We start from the raw sequence: 14,686 nt of genomic DNA, 5'->3' as shown, positions 1-14,686 counted from the left end.
TACATATTTTTTCAAATTCAAAATGTAAGTTAAAAAGTCAAAAAGATATACTAGTAGGAAACAGTAGTATTAATGATAGTAATAAACGTCAAAAAAATAAAATTTGAACTTGGAATCACACAACACCAGGGTAGGTCAAAAGATTTCTGATTATTTTACAAATTCCATCAATATTAACCTCTAATTGCATTGGAAGTTTAAATATCAGTAACATAAAGCAACATTTAATCCTCAGTTTAAAAGTATGCTAGATTAAATAATATTTAATTCTGCTGCTTCCCATGTAGTTTGTTAAGAAAAAGGGTAATATCTCAGTAGATAAAATATCTCAGGACTATGTTTTATAATAAATCATTTTAAAATGCTGTTAATTTTTTCAAGCCTTAACACTTTCTGCCGTCATTTTAATGTTAGCTTATTAAAATCAGAAATTTTCCGGGGCGCCTGGGTGGCGCAGTCGGTTAAGCGTCCGACTTCAGCCAGGTCACGATCTCGCGGTCCGTGGGTTTGAGCCCCGCGTCGGGCTCTGGGCTGATGGCTCGGAGCCCGGAGCCTGTTTCCGATTCTGTGTCTCCCTGTCTCTCTGCCCCTCCCCCGTTCATGCTCTGTCTCTCTCTGTCCCAAAAATAAATTAAAAAAAAAAAAATCAGAAATTTTCCTTATTAAACAGGAATGCTGTGGGGTAAGTGGTGGTAGGGTAATGGTATGGTCTTTAAATGTTTATGACTGCAACTCGAAAACATATATTAAAAACAGTCCATGTGGGGATTTGTATTAAAAAAGGTGAATGTGTTAATATACACAATAACAGTGGTGCCTGGATGGCTCAGTCAGTTAAGGGTCTTACTTCAGCTCAGGTCATGATCTCACAGTTTGTGGGTTCAAGCCCCGCGTTGGGCTCTGTGCCGACAGCTCAGAGCCTGGAGCCTGCTTCTGATTCTGTGTCTCCCTCTCTCTCTCTACCCCTCCCCTGCTCATACTCTGTCCCTCTCTCTCTTTCAAAAATAAATAAACATTAACAATTTTTAATAAAATAAAATAAGATAAAATACACAATAACTTTCAGTAAGTTTTAAATCATGATTGTTAGGCTATTAGAAAACTTTATTTATGTATATTCCCTATTAAACTACACAGGAGAATTAAAACTTTAAACAAAATAATCTTAACTAATAGATAACTGCAATATAACAAGTTCCAAATTCTCAAAAGGCAGTATTTGGGTGCTTTTTGTTTTTTGTGTTTTTTGGTAAAATCAAAGATACAGAACAATGACTTATCATTTAGGTAAAGTTTAGATACTGCAGTGGCATGATTTTAATTATGCTACTATTCAAGATTAGCAGAAAAAAAAGCAAAAACGTAGCCTTTTGGTAATCTGGTCCTTTGGTTAGAACAGTATGCACTTTTAATTCCTAAATTGGCCCAAATATAAGGTGGTATTGATTTTAAAAGAAGGCTCCCCAATTTCCACAGAGATGAAAAACATAAAAATACACAACACACACCGTTTTTAAATTAAATCATTACTCAAAAAAATTTTTAAAAAAAGCAAAAACAAAAAAACCACACTATCATCACAGTTGCCTTCACAGCAAATGAGTCACACCTGTGGAAACCGGTGTGGGAAGAAGCCCGGTTCTTCTCTGCTGTTTCTTTAAAAGCTACCACTCACCAGCCAGTGGGGTGAAGAAGGTGGGAAGGGAATCAGGCAGAAATGAAAGCAGAACCGAAAGAAGGGTTTGCAACGCTGCCAGCTATTGGGATATACGGAGGGGGGAGAAAGAAGGGAAGAGGGAGGGAAGGAATAGAGGGCAAGATCCATAAGAGCGTGCCACGAAGTTAGATGGGACAGAAGTTAGATGAGAAAGAGAGGCTGCTGATGCCCCCGGCATTGGAGGCCTAAAAACGTTCCTGATATATTCGATAATAGAGTTCATATATATTCATATATTAATAGAGTTCATATATTTGGGCCAATAAGACATTTAAAAGCAACCAAAATACAGCAAATGTCACCAAAATGTTATACTTAGCACACACCAAAGTCATCTGATTAATGTATATGCAATGTTCCTTTGACAAGAATAGCCTTTGCATGTAATTTCATAAAGGGTCAGTGAATTCTCATGTTAGCATCTCAAAAGTGTCAGTTTAAATTGTTATTTTTAAAGCTTAAACAAGCAAACAAAAAATTCTATCAGCCCTGCATTCCATGATATGATTCATACTTTCTGCTTTCATAAAAACAAGAGCAGCTAGTGTTCTGCTATCCATCAAATAATACTGTGAAAAATGGGACATGCTGTGTGTTACTGTCACAGTCAAGTCTGAAGACAGGCTCACCAAAACTCGTGCCTCACCTCATTTCCGTCATTGCTGCATAATGCAACTTTATTAGTATCAGCTGACAGAATAATAGGCTTAAAATACATGTAGTTGATGAAACAGAAACCATATGAAAACTTGTCATGAATTTACTTGCATATTTCCCCCTTTTCCTGATCCTTTCTTCCTGCCTCGTGTCTCCAACCCACGGAATGAAAAGGGGGAGAAGTGTCTCCTTAGACCATCAGGACCTGCTCTGAAACAGCAACCAGGGCAGCGTTTCTGTGGAAGTCGACTCCTCACTCTTGGTGCGGAGGAAACAGAGCATCAGTACTGACTCTTGAAATCACTTCTCTGTGTCCCTCCCAATCTTCCTTACTCTCCTTTGCCCACCACGCAGTTACTGCTCTTCCCTTCATTATTTCTGTCTCTTGGAGGCAGATCCAAATTGATGGCTCCTCAACTTCCAGGAAGTCTTGGAGAGTAGAACCACACCCTGCACCTTCTTCTCCTGAACCAAGTGCTGAAGCTCTAAATCCTGCCTCCAAAAACTCTTGACCAAACTCTTCCTGGTTTGCCCACAACTCTCCCAGTGTTGGGACTGGAAGTCCCAAGTCCCTAACAACCCTCACTTGCGAGCAAACCGGCATGACTGGTCACCTTGAGGTGGACCAACTTCTCTATAGTGACTGTTCACCCTCCTATCTCCCACAAATATATTTAAAGTTCTGTTTAAAACAAAATCCGTCTTCTCTTTCTCTGAAAGGAGTCAGAATGACTAGACCCCATGGCAAATTTACTTTCTTATTGATAATTAAGTCAGAATGAGTCACTTTAGCCACTAAAGTTGAAATTCTCCAGGATTAAGGACAGTTATTTAGAGATAAGCTCCTGATTCATGTAAGAGACTGCTTCAAGGGGAAGTTATGCAAGTAAGCCCAACCAAGCCATTGAAATTGAACTGTTCTTAAAATTTTAACCTACACATTTTCCCTCTAAATTTGGTCTCTTTGGAACTCTGCAGTGGAAAAAAAAAAAAAAAGGCACAGCTGGAACATTTGGAGGGTGTTAAGTCCAGAAATTGAATCCAAAAAATGATATTAAAAAGAAGTGTCATGAGGGAACAAATGTGGGTTACCTCTGACAGCTCGCCAAGTAATTGCTATTAGGAAAATGGAGCAAACCACATTAAATGAGAAATTAACACAGGAGATGGAACTAAAATAGTATCAGTTACAATTCACATCAAATATCAGAACACGTGAGCAAATTATTTTTTGACAGTAAAATTACCTGCCTACAAATCAACTTATATAATTAATTTCCATCATTCTTATCTAACAATGGAAAACTAATTATACAGAATCATGCTACAGTATAAACCGTATAGAGTATTTCAGTACCTATTTGTATATTATTGTTTTTAAAATATTAAGATAGGTTCATCTTATTCTTATAGTTTATAAAGAATACAATTAGAGTGCACTATATATAAGGTTAATTTCTCTTTAAAAGCTGACTTTACAAAAGGAAATACATATCATGGTGTGTTTTAGGGAGCTTTAGGTTTAAACTTGTAAGCAGTCTCAACAAAATTTTGTAATTCTGCACATGCATGTTGGGCAGTCATTACTATATAGAAATAGTAACCATATATAAGTCACCTAGATCCATAAGATATATAGATACATATGAGAGAGAGACAGAGAAAGGGAGATGACTTTTCAAATTATTGCAAGAAATACTGGGGAAAATGTCAACACATAAGGCAGAATAAAAAGTAAACATCCTTTTCTAAAAACCATGCCTCTAATTAATAAATAGAATGTTCTGAGATTAATTTTGAAAACACATTTTAAAGAACTGGGTACTATCAGGAAGTAAGTCTACTGGAACGAATACGAAAACATCTTGAGTAAAATGGTCACTGTCCAGCAGTATCTGAATATCTGGACTGAGCTTGAAAAACAGAGCATTCATAACATGGGGTGAAATTAGTAGTGTTACTGGTTTAAAAGTCACAGGAAATATTTCCTTTCCTATTTTAGGGCTATTTAAACATGCATTGAGAAAAATACCACAAATGTGTATCTAGACGGGATTGTGGAGATTGTTGACCCCTTCCACTTCACAGCTGAGCAAACTGGGCACAGAAAAATAAAATGCTTTCTTGAAGTTCACACAGCTAGTTAGTGACAGATTGGGGCTTTTTGCGTACTATCACCATATCTCTTGCTAGGAAACAGAGAAGACAGGAAATTTTCTGTTTAATTCACAGGACTGTAACGACCAGGTATTCATAATTATTGGCACCTTGGTAGACTAAAAATATCTACAATAATAATAAGTACGTAGACTTAATAGTAAGTGGAAGACCCGTTTAGTCAAGCCTTTGAGTACACCAGAGATAACAGGAGGGTGGGGTTAGTTTCTGCCCTCATACAGCATGAGAATCCATATGGGCAAAAAGGTAATTCTAGTAGATGAACAGTCCTAGTGCCAGAGGTCTGGGAATCAAATCAAAAGAGGTATCAGGAAACTTTATGTGGCAAGTAGATTATATGGGGAGAAAGCACCCTGGATGTTGATCTGTCGCCCAGCTAAAATACAACAAAGTACTGGAATGCTCTACAACAAAATTTTTATCAAAAGGTATATCATTTTTCTTCATTTCTCCATAGTCTCTCATAAGCATCTACTTCCGTTTCCCTGTGGTTTCAGTTAATCTTTTCTTGATGTTCCATATCTTTTATAAATTCTGCATTACTGCCCTCCCTTTTATTGTCAAAACTTTGTGGAACCCGTGGGGGAAACACAATAGGTGGGAATGGCTGTCTTTACAGAGCTGTTAAAAATCACTCCAAATGTGAGGATATTAAATAGCCTAGACTCTCAGGGACATTGGTGGCAATTCAACACCTATTTACTTCTGCTGCCAGGTACTAGCATCCCTGCTATCAGAAAAGAATCTCCAACCGAAAGTGTCTGAACAACAGCAAGTACTCTTGTGCCTTTCACCGGGGAACTGCCATCATTCTTGACAGGAAACACAAGGATATGAAACAATAAGAGTCACAACTGTGTGCACTGTTAAAACATTTGATGACTTGTAGACGCCACATGGAACAGTTTACATCTAACTCCCTAGTCCCACTGTTCACAAAATGTCTACTTTCTAAGTAAATTATGTAATTTGGATTACCTTCCTCAAGGATGAAAAAAAAAATGTAAGAACTGATGAAATCTAAGGAATTGGTAGATAAGGCAAAAATTCCACTCTGAGGATGGTGATTATCAGATTAACTTTTATCGCAATACCATGCATGGTAAAGTTATTCTGAGAAAATGTCTCTTAAGCATTCATAGAGTGAAAACTGTATGTATGTACAAAATGAGAAAACAATCTTTTCTAAGCATGATTCCCATTATTGATTGAGTGCATGAGACCATAGGCTCTGAATCCAGAGTCCTGGGTCCCAATCCCAGCTTCACACAGCTGTTAATTGTTCATAACTTACTTTTCCAAACCTTAGTTTCCTCATATATGAAATGTGCCTACTTCATAAGGTTGTTGTGGGAATTAAATGAATCAGTATTGTGACGTCCTTAAACAATGCCTGCACTCGGCATGAACACTGACTACTGGCCATTATCTACTCGGAGGGTAATACCATTGCTATCAGTGCATGTGAAGGAAGCTTAAGCAATTAATCATTAGGTATCATTCAGCAGTCCAGTACAGGGATCTAAAATGTTTTTGCTAGAAGTAGTTTCTTGGGTGCCTGGGTGGCTCAGTCGGTTGAGTGTCTGGCTTCAGCTCAGGTCATGATCTTGTGGTTCGTGAGTTCAGGCCCTGTGTCGGGCTCTGTGCTGACAGCTCAGAGCCTGAAGCCTGCTTTGGATTCTGTGTCTCCTTCTCTCTCTGCCCCTCTCCTGCTTGTGCTCTGTGTCTCTCTCTCTCTCTCAAAAATAAATAAACATTAAAAAAAAAGAAGTTTCTTTAAATTCTTTCAATATTTTGATCTCAATGGATAGAAGATACCAGGGGGAAAAGAATGTCACCAATTTCTTTTTCTTTTTTAATTTTTTTAAATGTGTATTCAGTTTTGAGAGAGAGAGAGGGAGAAAGAGAGACAGAGCACGAGTGGGGGAGGGGCAGAAAGAGAGGGAGACACAGAATCCGAAGCAGGCTCCAGGCTCTGAGCTGTCAGCACAGAGCCCAATGTGGGGCTCGAACTCATGAACCGTGAGATCATGACCTGAGCCGAAGTCGGTCGCTTAACTGACTGAGCCACCCAGGCACCCTTATCATCCTTTTCTGAGGAGAGAGAGGGTCACTGGTAATGCTTCAAGAACAAAGGAGCAAAGCCGTGGCAGATGGCTTGGTGATTCAGATTCCAGACAGCAGGCTTTTATGGAGGACCTGCTCAGTGCTAGGCTTTCTGTCTTCCTTTTCATCAAATGCAAGATCCTGGCACTCAATAAATATTTGGGAGGTGAATAAGGAGATGAATAAGACACAGAGTTGCTCTTGATTGGTTTGTAATCTGGTGGAGGTCTGTTAGGCTAGAGGGTTAGGATCACTGGAATTTACATAAATATGTGGTATCTTTATTGTCGTTTCAAAATAAGCCACACAGTTTTTCTTTAGGTATATTAGACCAAGGATGCTTTTGTCTTTTCCATCTTATTCTACCTAGTCACTGTGTGTGTGTGTGTGTGTGTGTGTGTGTGTGTGTGTGTTATAGATGCTTTGAGAAAAGGAATTCTTTTAGAGTAGGATTTATGCCAGATAGCAGATTGTCAAGACTGCTTATTAAAATTTTACAAGATTTTGGTGGTTTTGTTGGGCTAAGCCCAAAGTTTTCAGGAGCTGTTAAAAAATAAACTCTTTTTAATACCTTTTAAAAGCAGAGCTCTTAACCTAAACACACACACACACACACACACACACACACACACACACACACACACAGCTTCTATAACGTTTCCACATATATCACTGTATTCAGAGCTGCATCCAGAAATTTTTAGAAGACAGTGAGATAGTGTTGAAAAGTTTAAAAGGAACCAGCCCAAACAGGCAATTCCCACACATTTCTATTTACATAAAGTAGCAAAACAAACTCCTGAAGCTTGTGAGCACTTAAAAAATTTCTTGGTTGTGCCAAAGTTGACAAAAATGTAAGACGAGGCTCTGTTCGAGAAAGGAGGAATAAAATTTATGTCCTCAAAAAGTACTCTCCCTACCTGTGATATGTATCAACAGTTTTGCTTTGGTTTTAAACAGAAGCAACCTTTAAACAGAAAAGTCAACTTATGGCTCAGGCCAAGAATCAAGGAAAAGACAAGACTGAACAATAAACAGACAAAGGTAAGAGAGGTTAAATTCCTTAGGAAATTGCTGGTGGGGTAAAATACTTAGTTAGAATTGACATTATTTGCATGTTTTGGTATTTTATTGGAGTTTGCTCATCCCTAGTAAGGATGCACACAAACAAAACTTTGGATAATTGTTTTTAACTCTTGACTCCTGTTCATATGCAGCATCTAGGGATAGTCTCTGTGAACAGTGTCTCTGATAGCTTATTACAAGTTAACTGTTAAAAAGTTAACTTTTTAACATTAACATTGCATAAACTCAAAGGGTATATACTCCATCACTGTTTTAGGCATATACTTCACTCTTTAACACTGTTTAAGGCATTTCGTCCAACTGTCTATAGGAAAGAAGGTAAGGAATTGGCACTTATAAACCAGGTGGAAGTCTATGTTATGTCAGGTAACCACATCTCAAAATCAGAAAGGAACTCAGGAAAGAAAAAGGTATTCAAACTAAGTTAGAAAAGTCACTTCAAAAATCCACAGGAAATGGAGTAGTAGACCATACCTTGAATAACTCAAACTCCTTCTTTGGCATCAAAAGCTAATGACAAATGATGAACATAAATTAAGTACATAGTACATATGCACATCAGGCTAGCCAAAACAAGCACGGCAAACAGAATTTCCACCACATCACCTTAAGTTATCAAGATACATACATTGTACAATAATTCTTTACTTTATAAGTTTGCATGGGGCGCCTGGGTGGCTCAGTCAGTTGAGCATCTGACTCCCGATTTCAGCTCAGGTCATGATCCTAGGGTTGTGGGATCGAGCCCCATGGCGGGCTCCACACTGAGCATGGAGCCTGCTTAAGATTCTTTCTCCCCCTCTGCCCTCTCCCCTCTCTAAAATTAAAAACAAAAAAAAGTTTGCTTGACTCTTGGATTCTAGTAAGGCCAAAAGTCACTCTGGATGACCACAGGACCTATACTCAGTGTGAACACTATGAGGGGCCACAAGTAATGAATGGTCATGCAGCAGAGGTATGATCACCATCCTACATGTGGACAAGCTGTATCTTACTAAGCCTATACCTGGCATGAACATCAACTCTGTCACTGGACAGCATATGGAGCTTCTCAAGTTTATGACATTATTATGGGGTCAGGTGTGATTTTTTGCTGAAGATTCTGAAAATTAAAATAATTCTTCCTGGGGGCATGATATAGAAACCACCACAGGTTCATATGCTACATATGAGACGGTCCATCCATTCCGCCTCTGCTAGCAGACTGGACTCTAGAGGTTCTGTCACAGGTCAAAAATCCCAAGTTAAATAGTAAGTGGATTCAGATGTTCAGGTGAATGAGCTACCAGAGTTAATAAAGTCTGAAAATGTGTCATGTGACTCAAAGATTATTTAATGATCAACAAGAGAGAGCCTGATCTATCTACCCTATGTCATAAGTATATTTTAATCTTAAAATCAAGAGAGGACCAATATTATAGTCCAAATGAATACCCACGTGTTGGTGTAAGGGGGGGGGGGGAAGAGTGCAAGTTCAAGGTCAGTGGCAGAACATTTAAGAGAATAAGGGCGAAAGATGGTGAAGATGAGCCACCCTCCAGCCACTGTCCCAGTGCCACCCTCTATGAAGAAACCACTGGATAGGAAGGTTATGGGCAAGAGTGAAGAGGCAGAAATACTGCTTCTCCGAACATCAGAAGGACTATAGGACGTGTGCGAAAAAAGAGAAGGTCACTTACTGGTAAACATTTTAAGCAATTTTCTGAAGAAATAAATCAGAAAAAACGTATATATAATTGTTCCCTATATCTTTCGCCATTGCCCCCCCCCCGCTAACCCTAGGAAAAAAACTATACAAATTATACAACAAATTAAGTCGCAAAATGATTAATACACAAAAGGTATTTAAGTCCCATTTTAGAGTAATCAATTTGAGAGTTTATAAAAGTTAAATTTTGCAAAAAGTCATAATAAATACCTGTATGGTATGCGTGTATGGTGGATCAGCACGCCCTAATCCAGATTCTGGAGGTCTCACTATATCCAAAATGTTATTTGGCACAAATCCAGAGTCTCCACTTGCATTTCGAACCTTCCACCATTGTTTTCTATCATCAAGGATCTGTCATCATGCAAAAAAAATAAAGGCATCATTCCATACCAAAACCAATCTATGAAAGAAGTTCGATGTTTATTCCTTAGATCAGGAAACTCTTTTCACTTCTAATAAGCTGACTTACTATCAACACACTGTGGGTTGAATGATTCTCAGGAGTTACACTGATAATCATAATTACTAGTATAAAACATGTATGGAACCACTACTGTGAATGTACCCAAGGTCCTCATCGCCTGCCAAGAAGGTTTAACTGTGCTATCTGAAGCACGGAAAGATGACTAAGATGACATGTTTGGAGAGGTCTTTTGTCTACACCCTTCAAACAGGAAGGAAAAGAATGGAAATCATTCTTTTTATAAAAACTATCATGACTATCCCACATTACATATTAAAGAAGATGAACTCCGAGTTATGATCTAAGAAATGGATTCGAGAGTCATGGTAGATTATTCCCAGAATCAACAGCTTACTCACTGATGGGTACATTTGTGCAAGGGGACTATGACAGGAAGAAGGAAACGTTTTCTCTCGTTAAAATATTATGATGTATCTACATAACTAGCCTTGATTCCAAAATGGATAAATCCCAGAAGAAAAGAGGACCAAGTAAGCCAAGAAATTCAACATCTGTCCTCCCCACCAACCTCCGTTTTTCACCCCCTCCCCCAGAAAAACCCAACAAAAAATAAGATAAAGCAAGCTCCCCCTCCTAAATAGATATAGGTATCTATAACATGCTTTTATCCTGGATAAAATAAAATGACATTGACCTGGCACTTTTTAAGGAAGGTTTAGATATATACCAAATACAACATGCAGTATATTGTATACAATATACAAAATAAATCCACTTTATTAAGAGTATAAAAAAGGTAAAATTCTATTACCTCTAAAATATCATCTTTTAGAACTGAGAGCTCACTGTTGTTCCTTGCCACAAAGTCATACTTGGATTTGGCATACTTCTTGGGTTGTGCTTTCAGTAGATCATAATTTCTATAAAAAGAAAGAGAAATGTTCATTTAGTGAGTTCTTCCTAAAGGCTGAAAACAGAAGTAAGACATTAAAGCAAATCAATGCCAATTCCTACCAGAAAACATTCTGACAAATTATTACAATAGTAGTTTAGTTTATTGTATTTCATAGAATATGAGAACTGAACAAAACTTTGGAGTTATTACTATTAAAATGAGCAAACTATGGCTAGTACAAAACTAAATAATGCAAAATCATAAGGTTAGTGGATACTAAGCCAAATACAGAATACAAATCTATGAATTCTTTGTCCATTAAATATACCGGGACATTACTTTGGTAATTAGCAACTCTACCATGAAAGAACTGGGATAAAGATCAATGGTAGCATTTTTTATAAAATTAAAAGAGACTGAAGATAATTTCCATAGTAGAAATTTAAATTATATGTTGATTTCACTAACTCAAGCAATGTCTTTAATTCATATTTAAAAATTATGACTGTCAAGTTTTAGAAAAGTTTTGCCCAGTTCCTAAATTGCAAGGGTAGGTATGAATTAAGAGTAAGACTAATAACACCTCCTAATTAGTTAATCCATTCATTCATTATAAACTTATTTTAATAGTAAGAACAGGTCCAAGAGTCCTATGCTTTTTTAAAAAGAAAACTTTCTTGGGGCGCCTAGGTGGCTCAGTCAGTTAAGCACCGAACTCGATTTCAGCTCAGGTCATGATCTCACAGTTCGGTGAGTGAATTGGAGCCCTGCATCAGGCTCTGAGCTGGCAGGGCAGAGCCTGCTTAGAATTCTCTCTCCCTCTCTCTCTGTCCCTCCCTCATGGTCTCTCTCTCAAAATAACAAAAAAACAAAAAAACCCACAAAACTTTCTTAAAAAAACAAATACTTCCTTTAATCATTAAATGACCACTAATAAATTTAACATAACTAAAATATACCTCTATATGTAATACAAAAATTGATATATCAATAATGCACTACTATTTTCTTCATTTCAATAATAAAACACTTTAACTGTTGTTTATTAATTTCACTCCCTCATTTTCTCCTCCATTTACGTTTCCACATTTCCTTACTCATTTCTACAAGGGAAAAAGCAGAAAGGAACTAAAGACGTTTGTTCATCTTTCCCCTGTCAAGTGGCCCACCAGGGTCCTCTGGAATAATGAGTCTCAGCAGGGCCAGCACAACAATTGTGACACAACGTATTCTGCCATCAGAGGTAATTGGCAACCTCTTAGTAACTCCAGAAGAGGAAAGGGACAATGAGAAAAGATGACCCAAAAGCTATGCTACCTACTGGCTATTTTTGATATAGTTTTAAAAAATAAGAAAAGTGAGAAAAGTGACATTATAGCCAAATAATTATTATATATTAATAATAATTTAACAGCTGTTCTGTGGGCTTCCTACCCCCTTTCCCTACTTTGTATGTTTACATTCTATTTAGATTTCATTTGGGGGGATAAAAAAATTCAGCCACTCCAAAAGTCAGAAAAACAATAATTTCAGTTCTCTATCTTTCTCTCTTCCCTCGTGTTCCCCTCCCATGATCTGGAAAATAATCACCATTAATAATAGAGAGTTGAGTATACTATAACAGGGCAGAATAACTCTCTGCCACTGTGTTTCGGAACCAGTGAATTAAAAAGAAAAGTTTGCCACAGCTCTCCTTGAAGTCTTTGCTATTTTGAGTGTCTCAGAGATGACTACCCAGCATGCACTCAAAAAGTGCTCTAGAGAGTACAAATCTTTACGGTTTACAGTTTCTTGCCCTCTATAGATAAAACTTAGCTACGATATTGACCATATAATCAATCTGAAAATCATACTGTATAATTTTTCAGATATACTAAAGTTTCTTAAGAGATCTATAATATATAAAAACGTATGTTCTCTGTTCCTGGTTTGGAATAATCGATATCCACTTGATATAGAGCAGATGTGGAGTCAGCAATGATCGGAGACATCTCTGAAGCATGAACTGCTTTGGGATAGAAGTAAACTGTAATCCCTCAAAGGAGAGGGCTCTAAATTCAACAGGTGGTTTACCTAATGGCACAGTAAGTTTCACTGAAGAGTGAATATACTTCACATGGTATTTACTGCATTCCAGGCATAGGCATGTAATAGAGTTTAAGGGTAATAAAAAATAATTATAAAAGAAAATTCCAAACCTCTGTGTATTTTATATCAGACCAGAACTTTCAGATTATCTTTTGCAATAATGATGATACATTTTCTTAGCAACCTGAAACATCAACGATCCAGGTGCCTATGTCAACGATCCAGCACCTATTACAATAGCCTGAGTGAGAGATGGGATCCACAAGACTACTCAGATATACAATCTACCCACCACTCAATGTATTTTTTTTTGAATTTTTAAAAATGTTTATTTATTTTTAAGTGAGAGAAAGTGCGACTGGGGGAGAGGCAGAGAGAGAGGGAAACACAGAATATGAAGGAGGTTCTGAGCTGTCAGCACAGAGCCTGACTTGGGGCTCGAACTCACTAACTGTGAAATCATGACCTGAGCTGAAGTCAGATGCTTAACCCAACTGAGCCACCCAGGTGCCCCCACCACTCAATGTATTTTTTTAAAAATTCTTTCCCCGGGTAAATTTTGACAACTCTAAACTCTATACATAATTGAGTATCCCTTCATGGAATTGCCTTCAATAAATTCCATTTAAATTTTTTATTTCTCAAAGGTTACTAAAAGAAACTTTGTGATATTTACCACAACATTCTCTAAATGAAAAAAATCTTTAAAAGTAATGTCCCTTACATCATCCCTCACATTCTATACAAAATTTCATGAGACAAATATTTTTGAGGATTGGATAAAAAAAAAAAAAAACATTATTTATCCTAATAAACCAATATATACTTCTTCCTTTTGCTAATGACAGCAAATGATTGTTTCTCTTTCTGCTGACAGCTAGGAACCTCAAAGACAAATCTGAAATTCAATCACAGTATCAATCTATACTTCCAAAATTTTAATTCTTACCCCCACTCTTGATTACTTAATTTTGTAGTTTTTGCTTCATTATTTTATTTTTAATATTAGCATTACTTAAACTGCATATAATTTAAGTGAGTTGACTGAATCCATTTTGGAAGCAGATGAGGTACAGAGATATAACTAAATCACTAAGTCAAAGTACACTCTCCTGACCCTCTAAAATGATCAAGATAAACTTTTAAAACACTTTGTGGTAAGCTGTCCAAAATAAATGGCAGAGTTTTTTCCATCAGTAACACTATACCTAACAGGCTTAGAGGTGAAGGGCAAAGACATAGGTAGTGACTCTGACATGTTGGATACACTATCATGTGCCTATTCAATCATTCAATAAATCAAATAAATCTACACTTACTGAGTGGCCACGATGTGCTAGATGTGGTCCCAAGGTCGACAATGATCAAAGTTAGTTATCAATATATATTATAAATCTGAACACACATGAGAAATGTACTCAAGTGGTTTTGTAGCTTTGTTACTTTGCTATGAAAAATCACTGGTTTACTGGAGAGATAGAACAAAAAGGGAAGAATTACCAATTTAAAATAATTTCTGGTACGTGGATATGTTTTTAAAAAAGGAAAAAAATACTGGGATGAGTAATAAGTTACTCAAGAATTTCAATGAAATAACTTTTAAGCTTCAAAAATAAGTTTCATGAATTATCTCTTAAAAATTGAATCTATAATTAAAACTTATTTCGGGTGCCTGGGTGGCTCAGTTGGTTAGGCGCTGACTTCCGCTCAGGTCATGATCTCACAGTTCGTGAGTTCGAGCCCCACATCGGGCTCTGTGCTGACAGCTCGGAACCTGGAGCCTGTTTTAGATCCTGTGTCTCCCCTCTTTCTGCCCCTCCTCCG

General features: G+C 37.3%; 1 protein-coding gene across 5 annotated transcripts in view; it reads right to left on the bottom strand.

The window, feature by feature from the left end:
• EPS8 (epidermal growth factor receptor pathway substrate 8) overlaps positions 1-14,686 on the bottom strand; it is a 187,741-nt gene that overhangs the window by 11,873 nt on the left and 161,182 nt on the right. For all 5 annotated transcript variants that reach the window (XM_019452083.2, XM_019452084.2, XM_053895742.1 and 2 more), the window contains 2 exons: positions 10,691-10,799; positions 9,663-9,806 (listed from right to left, as the gene is read on the bottom strand). In XM_019452083.2, the coding sequence (XP_019307628.2) occupies positions 9,663-9,806; positions 10,691-10,799 (253 nt within the window). The remainder of the gene's footprint in view (positions 1-9,662; positions 9,807-10,690; positions 10,800-14,686) is intronic.

The sequence above is a fragment of the Panthera pardus genome, unplaced genomic scaffold (assembly GCF_024362965.1).
Source record: "Panthera pardus isolate Hobbes unplaced genomic scaffold, ASM2436296v1 HiC_scaffold_6, whole genome shotgun sequence".
NCBI lineage: Eukaryota > Metazoa > Chordata > Mammalia > Carnivora > Felidae > Panthera > Panthera pardus.
The sequence above is the reverse complement of the archived record's forward strand: the minus strand, read 5'-3'. Positions and strand labels throughout refer to the sequence as shown.